Source organism: Ascaphus truei, chromosome 5 (genome assembly GCF_040206685.1).
Source record: "Ascaphus truei isolate aAscTru1 chromosome 5, aAscTru1.hap1, whole genome shotgun sequence".
NCBI classification, from domain to species: Eukaryota; Metazoa; Chordata; class Amphibia; order Anura; family Ascaphidae; genus Ascaphus; species Ascaphus truei.
The window spans coordinates 214602859-214620610 of record NC_134487.1 but is presented as its reverse complement, the minus strand read 5'-3'; the positions used below and the strand labels follow the sequence as shown (position 1 = coordinate 214620610).

The window sequence follows — 17752 nt, the reverse complement described above, 5'->3', positions numbered from 1 at the left end:
GCTTTCTTAGACTTTTTCGTGCCAAAAGGTTTTTTTACTAGCGATAATTTCTTTGTACACCAATTGCAATTTGTGATGTCATTTGTTGTGGGTTGGGTTTGTAATGTTAGTTTGCTCTATACATTGCACTCTGGCCCAGATACACTAAGTGCTGTTACTGTAGGTTGTTTAAGGTGATGATGACCGAAGTTAACGTCTTGTTAATAGGAACGCTTATCCACTGATGTCAATAACGTATTGTTAAGCTAGTTTGACTCATTTAAATAGCGTTGCGTTAATTTTTGCAGGCCTCTTTTTAAACGCCTCTTTTTCATATCATTATCACGAACGACCATTACAGTTCACGCAATTGCTCTTTACGGGAGAAAATATGACTTAAAGTTACGTTATTGGCCTTTGAAGATAAATCGTAAAGCTTAGCGTGACGTTAAGTTAGCTCACGTTAAGTCACTTAACAGAGTTTTGTGGATCTGTGGTTAACTGTACAGTTGACAAACACACACACCCCCTGCAAGCTCAGAAAAGAGATGATACTTTGGTGTGTTTGCAAGCTTAAAATGCCTTCACCAAAGAATTTAACTAAATGACCTTCACTTATGAAAAGACAAATAGATAAGTATTAAACGATATAATTTGTTATTGAATGTAGCGCTGCAGCTTTTTGTCTTTTGTTATACTGTAACTGTACAGTAAACATGAGTCTTATTTTTCTATGGCAGTTCTCAGAGAGATTATAGCCCAGTATCAGTGTCAATATTAGTGTCAATGTCAAGCTCATATTAATCCCCGTGTAGCATTTAAACTAATGCTTCTTCATTGTTGTATCTCTCAGTTTATCCATTTTCCTGATATACTGCAAGAGAAACAAAAAAAACGGTCAGTTTCTCCTAGGCACATTCTAGCTCCTATTATGCAGTAAAAACGTAACATTATGGAAATGAGCCAGTTTTAAGGAAACAGGTTCAATGGAAAAATTGTGTGTTTCATCAGAAAATGTGGTAAAATGTAATGGGATGTTTACCTGAGCTAATGGAAAAGGAAAGTATTTTGTGCTGCTTTTGCTAACCTCAGTGCTGACCTTAGACAATAACTGCTAAGGCTGCTGAAAGCTAAGGCAAAATTAAAAACTTACATCAAAGTACATCATGACAGAATGTAGATAAATAAGCAGGGTATATTGAAAGTATAATTTTTGTTCAAGTGTGTTACAGTAAGCTAGAGAGAGAGAGGTGTAAACCGAGCACTGAATAATGCTAGAAAATAACATAAAAACTGTATTTAATGTAAAACCACTGTGTACCAATATGCTCATTTAAATGGACCCATTTATTTATAAATATGACATGAGAAAAATGGATGATGTAAAAGCTTATTTAATATTACATTTCTTAATGCATTGAAAGCTACATACTTTGAAAAAACTTTGATAGTTTATTTGGTGAACTTAATAGGCAAAACACCTACTGTAGCGGAATGCGCTGTTAAAGAAGGTCTTTCATGTCTACTTAGGACTTCTGCATTACATACTGTACATATATATTCTTATTCAGAGCTTCTAACTGCCAATCACTGACAAGTAATGCCTCAGAATTAATTGTTTTGCTGCGCATTTAAAGAAATGGAACCCATTAGTATCTGTGGCAGGCAGTGCCAGTAGCAGGTTCTTAGCAATCAGTTCCTGCCATAGCCATGTCACTGCTCTCTGGTAAATTAAATGAGCTGTAATTAGTCTTCTGGTGCAGAAAGGGGTAGATCTGCTTAATAAATATTGCCCATATTGTCAGTTACTTAACAGTAACTGGTCAAAAAGTGTTTCTTACTTTCCATTCATATGGATGAGTTACCATTAGAGGTGCATGATTATTCCAACACTCAGGACGGAACTTAAAATACCCTTTTATTTCATTAGTATCATTTTGCATTCCAAATTAGGAAATGTATCCAGAAATGAATTGTGAAATATACATCCTGCAAGCTGGCCATTTAAAATGATTCGAAACTTGTCATAGGAGAACCAGAAAAGAAGAGAAATGGTGGTACATTATGGGGACAGATAAAGTTCCATATGATAAATGTCCATTGGGATAAGTTCTGAAATACTACAACAAGGCAGATATTTCTGCAATTAAAATCACTCCTCAGCATTGGGTGAAAAGTCAAAATAACAATAAAAAATAACAACAAATCCAATTTAAGAGAATCATTATATTATAGCAAAAGGGTCAAACGGTTGGGTCCCCAAAGGAACTGTCATCACTGTTGCATACAATAATACACTGAGGCCCAGATACACTAAGCTTCATTAAATCAGCACAAATAACGTGACATTACCTAAATAGTAACAGACGTTGTTTTCCCTGAGGTGAAATCGTATCCACAAGGCTAATTGTACAGTATGCAAAAGCAACATCCAGAATACCTTCGCATAGGATGAGGAAGGGATTGAGTGCTATTGTAGTGTAGGGCCTATTGACTTGTATACCTCCCTAAACACAACACTCTTCTATCCTCCATACAATTTATGGAGAGATAGCTGTGATGGCTCAGATACACTAAACTCTGTTAAATCAGGGTAAATAACGTGACGTTACCTAAAACAGTAACGGATGCTCCCTGAGATGAATGCGTACGGAATACATCTCATGGTGAGAGTGGAGAGAATAATATACTAAACTTTATATCCACCCCATGTTTCAGGGTCTGATTGAGGGTAACGGGACCTTTAGGTATGACCTAAATCAGGGATCGAAAAATCCTGGGCTCCTAAAATTTAATCCCTGACACCTGTTCTGTGCACAGAGCTGACTGACATGTCAGTCACCGCTGCAACCAGCAACATCGCTACCCAGTATGCTTTGCTAGCGCAAACACAAAACAATACATTGCTCGCCATGACTGGACGTGGCGGTGACTGACACTTTAGCCTGTGCTGCTCCACTTAATCTGGAGTGGAGATATTTGGGGGGGTAGAAGTGAAGCACAAGATGGCAGAGTGCTCCAGGAATCTGCCCACCGCTGCTCTAGACTCAGTTAGTATGGCAGGCGGACTGAGTAAGAGTGTGTGTGTGTGTGTGTGTGTGTGTGTGTGTGTGTGTGTGTGTGTGTGTGTGTGTGTGTGTGTGTGTGTCAGTGTTATTGTGTGTGTCAGTGTTATTGTGTGTGTCAGTGTTAGGTGAAATGCCTCTTCTGCATCTCACTATAACAAACGACTACTATAGTTAACACAATTGCCATTTACAGGAGAAAACCTGACTTAACCTTACATTATTAGCCTTTGAGGATCTGTGCTCAATTGTACAGTTAGCAAACATTGAGTCATTTGTCTGAGGCAATCATCAGGTAGAGTGTAGCTGGATTGTCCCTGGGCTTGACAGAATTCAGGAAGAATACATTAAGGCAGAGGGTGCTAACAATCCCTGGATGTTAAAAAAATAATTTTTTTTAAAAGCTGTAATTCTGGCTACCTACAACTGCCGGACTTTCTCCTGTAAAGCAGCACTGCAAGAACAGAAAGACTAACTTGAAAAGATTAAATGGGATATTGTTGGCCTTAGTGAAGTTACAACAAAAGATTAAGGCCTTATTAAGATCAAAAGCAGACACCTATTCTATTACAGAGGTACAGGTAATGGAAGAATCAGTGCAGTAGTTTTCATCATTAACAGAGGGTTGTCATAAATGGAACTTTTCAGGTTTGGCTAAAGTCGTGAGTGGAGTACCTCGGGGATCGGTACTGGGACCCCTGCTTTTTAACTTGTTTATTAATGACCTTGAGGTTGGGATCGAGAGCAAAGTCTCCATCTTTGCTGATGATACTAAATTGTGTAAGGTAATAGAATCAGAGCAGGATGTAATTTCTCTTCAGAAGGACTTGGAGAGACTGGAAAAGTGGGCAAGTAAATGGCAGATGAGGTTTAATACAGATAAATGTAAGGTTATGCATTTGGGAAGCAAGACTAAACAGGCGACTTACAAATTAAATTGGGAGAATCCTTGATGGAGAAGGATTTAGGAGTGATTGTAGACAGCAGGCTTAGCAATAGTGCCCAAAGTCATGCAGTAGCTGCAAAGGCAAACAAGATCTTATCTTGCATTAAACGGGAAATGGATGGAAGGGAAGTAAACATCATTATGCCCCTTTACAAAGCACTAGTAAGACCACACCTTGAGTATGGAGTACAATTTTGGGCACCACTCCTTAGAAAAGACATTCTGGAACTACAGAGAGTGCAGAGAAGAGCCACCAAATTAATAAAGGGGATGGACAGTCTATCTTATGAGGAGAGGCTAGCTAAATTAGATTTATTTACATTAGAAAAGAGGCGTCTAAGAGGGGATATGATAACTATATACAAATATATTCGGGGACAGTACAAGGAGCTTTCAAATGAACTATTCATCCCAAGGGCAGTACAAATGATTCAGGGGCATCCCTTTAGGTTGGAGCAAAGGAGATTTCACCAGCAACAAAGGAAAGGGTTCTTTACAGTAAGGGCAGTTCAAATGTGGAATTTATTACCCAGTAAGACTGATGGCAGATGCAATACATTTGTTCAAAAAAAGGTTGGACATCTTTTTAGAAAGGAAAGGTATTCAGGGACATACCAAATAAGTAAACATGGGAAGAATGTTGATCCAGGGATTAATCCGATTGCCAATTCTTGGAGTCAGGAAATAATTTATTTTTCCCCTTAATGTTTTTTGTTTTGTTCTGGATCAATAAGTAAGTATAGATATAGGATAAAGTATCTGTTGTCTAAATTTAGCATAGGTTGAACTTGATGGATGTACGTCTTTTTTCAACCTCGTCTACTATGTAACTATGTAACAATGTAACAATGTAACAATGTAGCAAGAGATGGAGAAACAACATAGTAGAGCATGAAAGCTCATCAGAAAGAACAGCCAGAATCATCATTCAGTTGACAAAAACATACAGGCTTCTAATAATCCAAATGTGTTCTCCAACATCATCACACAGACTATGAAGTCGAAAACTCCTACAATTAATTCAACCAATTTAACCTCAAAGAAAATTGTCACTTTAAGATCTTTATAGGAGATTTAAATGCAGAGATTGGTGCCCATCAGTTGGTAAGTATGGTTACGGTAAAAAGAATTAATGTGGGGACAGATTGCAAGAATTTGCTGAATCTGAAAACTTCTACACAATGAATTAATACTTCAAGAAGAATATAAATAGAAAATGGACCAATGGAATCAAGAATTACATTGACTATATACTAACTAATAAGAAACTCGTGATTGAGGACTGCACAGTCCTTAACTGTTTTGACACAAGGAGTGACCACTGATTGGTTCGCTGAAAATTACATCTGCATGCAAAGTTAGAAAAAAGAAAAATGATTAAAAACAAGAGAAAAACAAGCACTTAAAGAATAAGAGCAGAGAATTTCAACTAGAACGGAAAAATCACTTCAACTTGCTTGAAATGCATGGAAACACGTCAACAAACATTTATGAGGAACTTATGAAGACTGTACTTGAAAGTGCAGAACAAAACAGGGAATTTCTAACAGAAAAAAAACTGAGTCAAAACAATTAATGTAATATCTGATGAGACAAAACAATTAATGAGGAGACGCTAAGAAATTAAGCAATCCCAAGACGCAAGAATTAGAATTGAATATGCAGAGCTGTGCAAGACAATCTGCAAATGTATAACAGAAATGCAAGTAAATGTAACTGTGATATGGTGAAGAAGACTATTGAAGATAACAAAGCTTAAAGAAAACACAGCAACAACTTGAGGTTGGGAAGAAGCAAATCATTGCACTCAAGCAAGACGAAGGATCAATAATTAAAGATTGTGCACTCATTGGCATCTTAAGAGTTATGCATCTTTAAGTGAGAATATATAGTTTGATTAGAGGTTGACTAAGGAAGACTTCATCTTCTGCAAATTCTTCTACACAAGACAACAAATGGTGATCTACTCTAACCACACTATGATCCCATGCTTGTTAGCCTGCACACTTAACCCCCCCCCCCTTACGCCTTATTTTATTGCAGCCTCTCCCAAAACTGACTGCACACAACTCCCCTCACCCCCCACCCCTCACCCCACTCAACCCTCTGCAAACACTGAATAAGCCGTAGCATTGCAATACAGCAAAACATTTTGACAAGGAAAAAGCACACCCTCTGCTGTTTAGTCTGCACACACTCACTTGGCTCACAAAAGCTTTATGCAACATTACCTACCTCTGTGTAAATTAACCTTGTATGTACCTCAACTTTGTTCTTTCTCGTGGCCTCATGGAAATATTACTCTATCTATCCACTACAAACTCCTCCCTCCTGGCCCACACCCAACATCACCATACACCCTGGATTACTCAAAGCCATGCATTATCTACTGAATGTTGGTGGAGAACTCTGAAAACCAGCACAACAACCACCGCTCACTAATGGCAAACATCACAAATTCACAACTTGCAAACAACTACTCAAATTTCTACTCGTACTATTACTCTCTTTAGCAGGTGGTGTTGAACCTAACCCAGGCCCTCCCTTTTCAACTCTGTCCCATACCCCTGAGAATACCCCCTTCAAATTCCAAAAAGGTCCATCTGTCACCCATATAAATATCCGGAGCCTGCTTCCCAAACTGGATGATCTTAGGCCATGGTGCCTTATGCATAAACCCAAAGCCATCGCTCCCACAGAAACATTGCTAACCCCTTGTAACAGAGCGGCCTTGTAGATGTGGTCAGGAAGGAGCTTACACACCATCTTCTTGTAACGAAAGTTTTTTATTCCCCGTATCAGGGGTTGCAGCAATTCGGTAACAAAACAGTCTTTAACTTAAATAGCATACGTCTGCAAAACAACCAGACAGTACCTAATCGCTGGTATCCAAAAGGCAGTTCAAGCTCTTCCCCTGACAGGCTCTCTGCAGCCTGTTCCCTCACAGATTGAGAGCAAAATGAGAGAAAGTGTGGGAAGTTTGCTGTCTGCTTTTGAAACTTCCCCTTTCCAATCAGCTTGCAAACCTATAAGCCAGGGTGTGGTTTTTCCTGGTCTTCTCAGATGAGAGTTGTAACCCTATACACTCCCTCACACCCCTAAAACCCCCAATGCAAATATCGCCATTCAGGGATACTCCTTTCTAGGAAAGATAGGTCAAAGAGAGGAGGAGGGGTGTTATTTTATATTGCAGACACCTTACAATTTACACTGTTACATTGTCCCCCAAGCCCACCCTCTTTTGAAATCCTTGTTGGCAAAATCTGCCTCCCCTTTTCTAAGCCTATCTTGGTTGCTGGCATCTACCGCTCCCCTAAAGCCCCTCTACAGTCCCTGACTGATATCACCCAGTTTCTTGGCTCCATTTCCTCTGAATGAGAAGGGTGAGCTGCTAGTTCTTGGGATTTTCAACTACAATTGGGTCGACCCTAAAAACCGAAAAATCCAGATACAACTCAAGTCACTTAACCTAACGCAACACATTTCCCAACCCACACGGACAAACCTGAAATCTCACAACAATTCCTTGTTAGACTGTATTCTCTCCTCAAATCCCATCAGGATCCAATACTCTGGCATCCTTCCTGACATTTTCAGTGACCATGCAATAGTGTACTGTTAAGAAAAATGAAATCACCCTAATCAAGCCCTAAACCCACAACAGTTTTTGGCTGACCTTAGCAACAGCCCTTGGTACAGAATCGACTTAATTCCCAACCCTGACTCTGCGCTCGACTATTTCCAATCCAAGTTCTTAAAACTCTGTGATACCCATGCTCCACTACGCAGAATAAGATTACATGGGGGGGGGGGGCACCTTCCGTGGGTTACAACTGACTATACCATTTCAGGGATGTCTTGGGGAAAAGCTACAAAGTAACTGGCATTACCAATAATCTTAATCACTACAGATGCCTGCGAATATGTACACAAGGCAAACAAGACATGTAAAAGCCCAATATTACTCTGACAATCTTCACCAGAATACGGCAAACCCAGCTAACTTCTGGAAGGTTATCAACAATATATTCCAGCCTTCTAGCCATCAACAACCAAGTAATATAACTAAGGATATTACTCTGACAAATCCAACTGACATTGCAAATGTATTCAAGTATTACTTTGTGGTGTGTGCTACTAACTTATTAGCGAAACACAACCCAAACCACAAACATGAACCTCATTCTGAGAGTACCCATGTAGCCCCACCCTCTCCACACTGCTCACAATTTTCAATTTGTCACAGTATACGAAGAGGAGATTATTCAAGCCCTCCTCAAACTAAAACTAAGCAGCCAATGTGGACCTAACTTACTGCAATCTAAGTTCCTAAGACTTGGTGCCCCAGCCATTGCCAAACCAATTGCTTCCATAATCAACTCTATTCTGTCTGCAGGTCATATCCCTAAGACCTGGAAAACTGCCAGAGTTGTCCCAATCTTCAAAAGTAGGGACAAAAACACTGTCTCAAACGACAGGCCAATCTCTCTTCTCCCAATACTATCCAAAGTCATGGGAAAATGTGTTCACTCCCAATTAAGCGAAACTTTAACCCACAACAGTTTCTGGCTGACCTTACCAACTGCCCTTGGCACAGAATCGATTTAATTCCTGACCCTGATTCTGCACTTGACTATTTCCAATTCGAGTTCTTAAAACTCTGTGATACCCATGCTCCACTACGCAGAATAAGGGTACGGGGTGCCCACCTTCCATGGGTTACACCTGACCTTATAGCACTCTACCAGTTCAGGGATGCCTTGTGGAAAAGCCACAAAAGTAACTGGCACTACCAAGGATCTCAATCACTACAGATGCCTGCGGAACATGTGCACAAGGCAAACAAGGCATGCAAAAGCACAATATTACTCTGACAATCTCCTCCAGAACACATCAAACCCAGATAACTTCTGGAAGGTTATCAACAACATATTCCAGCCATCAACAGCCAAGTAATATCACTAAGGGCGATATTACTCTGACAAACCCCACCGACATTACAAATGCATTCAATGATTACTTTGTGGGGTGTGCTACTAACTTATTAGCGAAACGCAACCCAAACTACAAACCTGAATCTCACCCTGGGAGTACCCCTATAGCCCCACCCCCTCCCAACACTGCCCACAATTTTCAATTTGGCCCAGTATCCGAAGAGAAGATTACACAAGCGCTTCTCAAATTAAAACTAAGCAGCCAATGTGAACCTGACTTACTACAATCTAGGTTTCTAAGACTTGGTGCCCCAGCCATTGCCAAACCAATTGCTTCCATAGTCAACTCTATCCTGTCTGCAGGCCATATCCCTAAGGCCTGGAAAGCTGCCAGAGTTGTCCCAATCTTCAAAAGTGGGGACAAAAACACTGTCTCAAACTACAGGCCAATCTCCCTTCTCCCAATACTATCCAAAGTCATGGAAAAATGTGTCCACTCCCAATTAAGCGATTACTATAACAAGACAAATTTCCCTAGCCAATTCCAATCTGGCTTTCGCCCCAAACACTCCACGGTAACCACCCTGCTAAAAGTTTGCAACGAAGTCCAGTGTGGAATGGATCTGGGACAACTTACTGGTGCAATATTCTTATATTTTGCAAATGCTTTTGATACTGTTGATCATGTTATCTTGCTTAACATACTCCAGTGCTCTGGGATAGTCAATCATGCTTTAAACTGGTTTCATTCCTACCTATCAGGTAGATCCCAACATGTGTCTATCTCAGGCTCTAACTTACCCCATTGGATATCACCTGTGAAGTCCCCCAAGGCTCTGTTCTGGGGTCCCTACTCTTCCCAGTGTTCATCAATGATCTTTCTACATCTTGTAAGGAGCTTCAATACACGTATGCAGATAACACAATCTTATATGCACACAGCCCTAGCCTCTCCGACCTTGAACACATACTTCAATCTGTCTTTTTGAGACTTGAAAATTGGATTTCCCAAAAGAAATGTTTTTAAAACACTGACAAGACTAACAATGGTATTTGGGACCAAGGCTACATTTTTAAAGCTTCCAATGACTGAGCTCCAGATCAGAATCAACGCTAACACCACCCTAACTCCTTTTACTAGCTTTAAATACTTGGACATATGGTTTGACTCCCATTTAACATTTGAGATACACATTGATACCCTGACATCCAAAACTTTTGCCAAACTAGGTGTACTTTACAGGAACGAATCCTCCCTAAGTCTGCTGGACAGAAAGTGTATCGCACAGCAGATGCTAATGCCAATTATCGACTATGGGGACATAGTATACAGCTCACGTTAGCAAACTTGATATCCTCTACAATTCAATATGCCATTTTGTTCTCCAATGCAACTACAAAACACATCACTGCGAAAACCTCAAAGAACTAGATTGGTCATCACTTGAGTCTAGGCGCAAAGTTCATCTTTCCTGTCTTGCCTTCAAATACTTTCTAGGCAAGCTACCCGTCTATCTGAACAAGCTCCTCACCCCTACCACATGCAGCACTTATCATCTGAGATCTGCCTCCAAAAGACTGTTCATGGTCCCACGGTTCAGAAAAGTATCTGGCCACTCCTCCTTTTTCTTACTGTGCACCCCAAAACTAGAACAATCTACCAAAAACTCCCACAGCCACCACCAGTCTAAGTTCTTTCAAAACTAAAGCTGTCTCACATTTTAATCTGGTCTGTAACGGTTACATACACCTATAATATATATTATCTCTAACTGTGCATGCTATGTCTTGTATATAATGTATACCCTGTTCACTTATGTAACTGTATTTTTAACCATGTATTTGTCATCTTAACTCTATGCCCAGGACATACTTGAAAACGAGAGGTAACTCTCAATGTATTACTTCCTGGTAAAACATTTTATAAATAAAATAAAGTGTGTTGAGAATTTTTTTTATATCTTATGGGTTAAAAAGGGTTTTTAAATGTAAAAAAAAAAGTATTTGGGGAAGGCATCAAATTGCAGGTTTATATGGGCAACGGTTGGGTATGTGGCAATGCATCTTCATTGGTAAAACATCAGCTAACAAAAGCTTAAAGAAGACAAAGTAGTGACTTATGATTGGAAAGAAGCAAATGATTGCACTAAAGACAATGGTTAAACAATAAAAGACCATGCACTTGTCATAAAGAGAGTTGAGGACTTCTACATGAAATTGTATGAGAGCAAATGGCATAATCCAACAGAGGACAAGCTTCAAGAAACACTAATGATGTACTGTACCATTCGTCCTTCTAGAAGAATAGTAATAAAAATCCATGAACAATGGGAAGGCTACCGAGAAGATGGAATTACAACTGAAATCTTGAAAGAAGTGAAACAAAAAAAAACTCTAATCGGCTGCAACAGACCCTGGACTTTGCCCAACTTACAGAACAAGCAGGATTTTGCAGTGGATACAACCCAATGGACCACATCCAAGTCATACAAAAAGTGATTTTCCGAAGTAAAGAATAGGATTTGTAGATTACTTTTGATTCTGTCTACACCTTAGCGGTCCTAGATGCAATTAGACATTGTTGAAGAAGTGTACATTTAAATTATAAAGAACATTTACGAGAATGCCACATCAAGCATTAGATTACATGAAGATACAAGCAAGATAAGGATAGGCAAGGGAGTGCGGCAGGGAGTCAGAATGTCACCAAAGCTTTTCACAGCAACCCTTGAAGACATTAGATTTGGAAGAAAAATAAATTAAAATGAACCGTGAATATTTGCGTCACCTACGATTTTTAGATGACATTGTAATTTTTTCCGTAAGTCCAGAAGACCTCCAGCAACAAATTGAAGAACTCACGAAGCAAGTAAGAATGTGTGTCTCCATATGAATCTCCACAAGACCAAAGTGATGTGCAACATGTGTCAACTCTGCAAAGATTGAAATAAATTAAATAGAACTAGAAGCTCAAGTTAAGGAAAGACCGTATATGGTGATAATTGTATGTGTTGGTCATCTGACATGCTCCGCTTCACATTTGCCTATAAACATGCCATTTTGATTACCTGGTGGGGGTTTTCTCCTGCATGAGACTGTTCACTATTATTGCTGTCAATAAAATCATCTTTGCAACAACACTTCCCGAGTCGTAGCCGTGACAAATTTGTCTTCTAACAAAACTCCCAGAAAAAACAATAGAAAGCCGCTATGTCATCGGGAGATAATATGGCAACTTTCTGTTGGTGGCCATCTTGTATTTTTTTCATTCTACTGGAATATTTAAAAAGTAAAACATATTGGGATCCACAGAGACCCTGGATGTTGGATTAATGCAGTTCAATTCCCAAATCAGTTTGAAGTAAAAAAAATATGTATATACAAAAAAATAGAACAATGTATCTTCTCAATATTAGTAGCTGTGCAGTTGTAGAGTTCCACCATAATACCTAAAAGGTGGAGTTGTGTTTGCTAGTTACTCAAACTAAATACTAGAACAGTGGTGATCAACTCCAGTCCTCCCCCCCCCCAACCCTCCAACAACTGGAACAATCTACCCGAGACTCTCAAAGCTGCCACCAGTGTGTTCTTTCAAAACTAAAGCTGTCTCACATTTTAATCTGGTCTGTAACTGTTACGTACGCCTATAACATATATTATGTTTAACTGTGCATGCAATGTCTTGTATATAATGTATAATCCTATTCACTTAATGTAACTGTATTTGTAACCATGTATTTGTCATCATAACTCTGTGCCCAGGACATACTTGAAAACAAGAGGTAACTCTCAATGTATTACTTCCTGATAAAATAAATAAACAAGTCAGGTTTTCAAGATATCCCAGCTTCAGCACAGGTGGCTCAGTCAAAGACTGAGCCTCTGATTGAGCCACCTGTACTGAAGCAGGGATATCGTGAAAACCTGACCTGTTGGGGGGGCTTGAGGACTGGAGATGAGCACCCCTGTACTAGAACACTGTTAACAAGGTTTCAGATGCAACATGTACATAGTGATTCTTCTTCATGAAACTTAATTAGACTCACAAACATTGTAAACACTTTTTGTTTGCTTCTGTCACATTTTGTCAGTGTGATATCTTCTAAGCATCAAAGTACTTTACTTTGTGGTTATTAAAATTAACCTGAAATATACATATTTACTTTAACAAAAAATTGAAGAAAACTCTGTCTTTACATTGCAAATATTTCAGTGAATTTACGTTTTTTTTTTTGTTTTTTTACAAACAGGTAATCAGATCCTCTCCCTTGGAAATTTGCCAAAAGATCAGATTTATCCATTGAAACTCAAGGGCATTTCCATCTGCTATTCTGCACTCAAATCTGCTTTATGTGGAAGCTATGTCAGCTTTGGTGTCTTTAAGTTGTACGGAGACAACCACTTTGACAATGTACTGCAAGCGTTTGTCAAAATGCTGCTTTCTGTATCTCATTGCGACCTGCTGGTAAGAAGTCATTTATCTAGGGAATTTTATATGAAAATTGAAATTGCAGTGTTACAGCTTTTGTAACAATACCACAGAATTAGGTTGGTAATGACCTAATCCCATCCAGTAAATTCAAGTACCTAGAAATATGTAATATCATGGATGTGTTTAAATTAAGTTACTTTACATTTTTAACACACAGATTATCTATAAGGTTACGCCTGTTTTCATCTGTGATGCACATTACATGACATGACTTAATCCAATTTCATGTGTTATGATCAGATCGCCCAGTGCATGTGGTACTTGCAAATTTTTATCATTTTTTTTTCTGGACTGCTTTTGAAGAATCAGAAAAGGTGAAGGGAAACACAAAATGGATGTGCCCCCTAAAAGAATTCACTTAAATGCACACCATAACAGTGTAAAAATTAGCTTTTAATAAATTTACTTAAAACATATATTACCAAAGTAATGTGTAATGTGAATTAAAAAATATATTAAATCAACGCTATACTTTATGGAGTGAGTTTAGGTGCAAGCACACTGCGCATGTGCAACAGCTGTGAACAATTGATTTTGCAATTAGGGTACTGCAAGGGTATAAAAAGGTTCAGACCTCACTGCCCCAGTAAAATTTGTCCCTGAGGAAGCTCCTTTGCTGGAGGGAAACGCGCGTTGGACGCGCAATGTTGTCAGTCTCCTACTTGGAGCTGTTTTAATGTAGTGTCAGCAGTCTCCTGGCTCTAACTGTGTTGATCCCATTAGTTAGTTATTTAATCCTTTAATTTTATAGTGAGTGTGCCTGCTTTCCTTGCACAGCACTGCCGTGTCTGGCAGGTCTATGCTGCAGTGTATGTACTACCATTATCACTGCATTTGCCAGCTTTATCACTCTAGCACTCTTATTTTAACACACTAAAGTCTCCATTATAGTGCGCAGTGCTGGCTGATCTAGCAAGGTAGCTGGACATTTAACCCATTGGCCACTCACTTGTGTACATCTATACACTTCCATTATTGGGTCTCACCGTTGCTCCAGAGGGGTTAACACCCTGACTCCTAGCAACCTGTGTCCTCCATATCCCACCATTATTAAGTGGTTAACTGGGATAGTATGAACTTATAACTGACGACAAGGTTGCCTGATAGCGTTGATTTAATATATTTTTTAATTCACATTACACATTACTTTGGTAATATATGTTTTAAGTAAATTTATTAAAAGCTAATTTTTACACTGTTATGGTGTGCATTTAAGTGAATTCTTTTAGGGGGCACATCCATTTTGTGTTTCCCTTCACCTTTTCTGATTCACTTTTCAGTTCACAGTTTGCACCCATTACTTGATTACCGCATTTATGTATTTGACTACTTCATTCAATTAGTATGGCTCTGTGATCACTCCCTATCCCTTTGTTGTTTCTTTAACTGCTTTTGAAGAATTATCAAAAAAGCTAGAAGCAAAGAACACAAAATAAATACTCTAATTTAAATGAAATATGGGGAAAAGTTCAAGATATGCAGTATTATCTATCTGTATTTAAAATATATATTATTATTCAACTTTTAATGGCAGTGTTATGAGTTTTACAGCATCCTCATAATGGCAGTGTTATGAGTTTTACAGCATCCTCATATATATATATATATATATATATATATATATATATATATATATATATATATATATATATATATAACAGGCTTTAGCCCACCTCTCAAGCAGCAAGCAGTGCATGATATTTGCAACACTTTCTTGTCTGTGATTATTTGATGCCAAATTTCCCAGCAGTTTGTGAAGTAAATTGTAACAATAGATAATTTTACCTTAGTAATATACAAAAAAATTTGAGGCTGCTGAGTTACACTAACTGGTCACACAATCTGTGTTTTTACAGATTTATAACAGAAGCATCAAACGATTGCCTTCTTAGGATGTAAAAATGTAGAATTATTGTCACATGCTTTGCATATAAAAATAAGGGGGGGTTGGGGAAGGGAATGTAGTATTGCTGTTTTAATATAAAGGATTAACAATTATCATTTACTCCATTATTATCTGAAGACACATTTGTTTTATACTTTAGCAACCTGAGCACTGAAAAAAATGTAAATGCTTACTGATCAATAATAACATGGGATACTTTTTGTGTGTGTTATATTTATGATGTTTAATGTATCACAGTTCAGCTTTAAAATCAGACTTGGAAATGGACTGTACTCATTACACAGCTTGAATTTTAGCATAGGTTGAACTTGATGGACGTACTGTACGTCTTTTTTCAACCTCATCTACTATGTAACTGTTACTGCACACACAATTCTTTACATGAGAATAGCCATTACTGGTTGGTCTACTACCACCTAATGGTGCCTATTCATTGAACCTTGATATTGCCAATGCAAAGTCGTCCAAAAACAGAATACAATTTGACACCATATTCATTAAGAATGATCAATTCTGTGAAATTACACGATTTGACATCTGATTTGCATGCTTCGTTCGTCTGATATGTGCCAATATCGGCAGAAAGTGAAAGCCAGAAAAATTGCCTGCCCATGATAGGGGAATTTGGACACTTCGCTAGCAAAAGCTCAACTTTGCCTACCTTGGATGGGTGAGAATTGTGGCTGTCACTTTCCAGATAATATGCAATTGTACACCTTAATTAATAGTCCCAGAATATCTCACTTTGAAAGTTTGCCACATTTGGATACAAAATTCACATAGAATTGAAGAGCCAGAAATAAATCACATTTTAAAAAAATGTTTCTGCGGTGTTTGGACAGGGCAGCAACAATGTAATTAACTTGCAGAAATATGTTTCAGTGCAACAAGTGACATTTTTGCATGGGTATGTCAATATCGCATATCGTTTTAATATTGTTTTATTAATTGGCCCCAAATGACCTCTCAACTATATTTTAGACTTTCCATTTACATCTGGCTTAGGCTGATTCTAAGTTTCGATTGATGCTTCTCTATTACAGCAATACCGAAAATTGAGCCAGTCTTATTATCCCCTCCTGGAATGTCTAACACAAGATCACATGGGTTTTATTACCAGCTTAGAACCCCATGTGCTAATGTATGTTATTACATCAATATCTGAAGGACTTACTGCACTAGGTAAGTGATTAATACAGTTCTCCTTAGCGTGGTAAACAATTTTATAGAGAATAAGATAAATTAATTCTCTTTGTGCTGTGATCACACAAACTAAAGTAACTACATACAATTACTGTGCCAACGTCTGTTAAAAAGGCAGAATACACCAACAATTTTAATTACTCCTTGTTTTTTTTTTTTAACTTTTTTTTAAAGCATATTGAAGTTATGAACATTTACAAACAGTATTATCTAGCAAGCAGGGTAGATACTTCTAAGATTGGTGATTCAGATTTAGCCAGACTTTGATTTTTGTGCCGCAACTCTGGAAATGTTATCCGATTCATCAGAATCATAACCCCCACGGTATTAATCCCCACGATCGCTTTCCTTAGCAGCGAAGAAAGTCTGGTTACATCTGTACATGACTTTTAAAGAAACAGCAATATCCCCTACTGCTGTTTTCATATTGTGCCTTGCCCAGGCAGAGTTTTAAATGGCATCACGGTATATGCCAGTTGGACAGAAGAGAGATGCAGAACGCTGAACATCATAGCGTACTGAGAAAAAACCATGAAGTCCATTACTTTGTATAATTTACTTTTAGTATTTCATTGATATTTAGGCCTTTCCTGATATATTTTAAACACAATGTTATTATTACCTTACATGAAAGCATTCACATTGCAGTTTTTCCTAATTGGGGTGCAGCCTTTATTATTGAATATATCGTTTCTGCACAAGATGGCAAGCCTAAGGGCGCTCTGAGTATCAATCCACAATGCCTGTTGGTCTAACTCCAATGTCATCACTTTATGACATCACAGGCAATATAAAGATTCTGTACAAACGTGTGAGGTTATAGTTAGGGATGGAAACATTTCTTTAAAGACATGTAGAGTACAACACAATTCATAATACTCGTGTATGAAAAATAGTTTTACAAATACATGAACTATTTTTAAGTCAATTGAGTTATTTTCAGTGTCTACAAAATGTAAGTATTCAGATGTAATCCACATTAAATAAAACATGTTTACTGTCTCTGCCATGTTTTAAAACCTTGCATTATCATACATCAATTAACATGTAAATGTGCTGTTTCTACTCAACAATTTTTTGGTTTCCTTGAAAAACTATTTAAATATATTATCCCGTCTATTTGTGCTTCTTAATCGGATATTTATATCCTACTGATTTCCCTATGCCCTACTTATAGCTTACTATGTATGAAACACTATCTATAATGCCATAGTAAATCGCTATAAT

General features: G+C 38.1%; 1 protein-coding gene across 1 annotated transcript in view; it reads left to right on the top strand.

Moving 5' to 3' along the window:
- The window catches only part of RANBP17 (RAN binding protein 17), a 646782-nt gene that overhangs the window by 496403 nt on the left and 132627 nt on the right, over positions 1-17752 (top strand). The window contains exons 23-24 of the mRNA XM_075601659.1: positions 13175-13389; positions 16366-16504. Coding sequence (XP_075457774.1) covers positions 13175-13389; positions 16366-16504 — 354 coding nt within the window. The remainder of the gene's footprint in view (positions 1-13174; positions 13390-16365; positions 16505-17752) is intronic.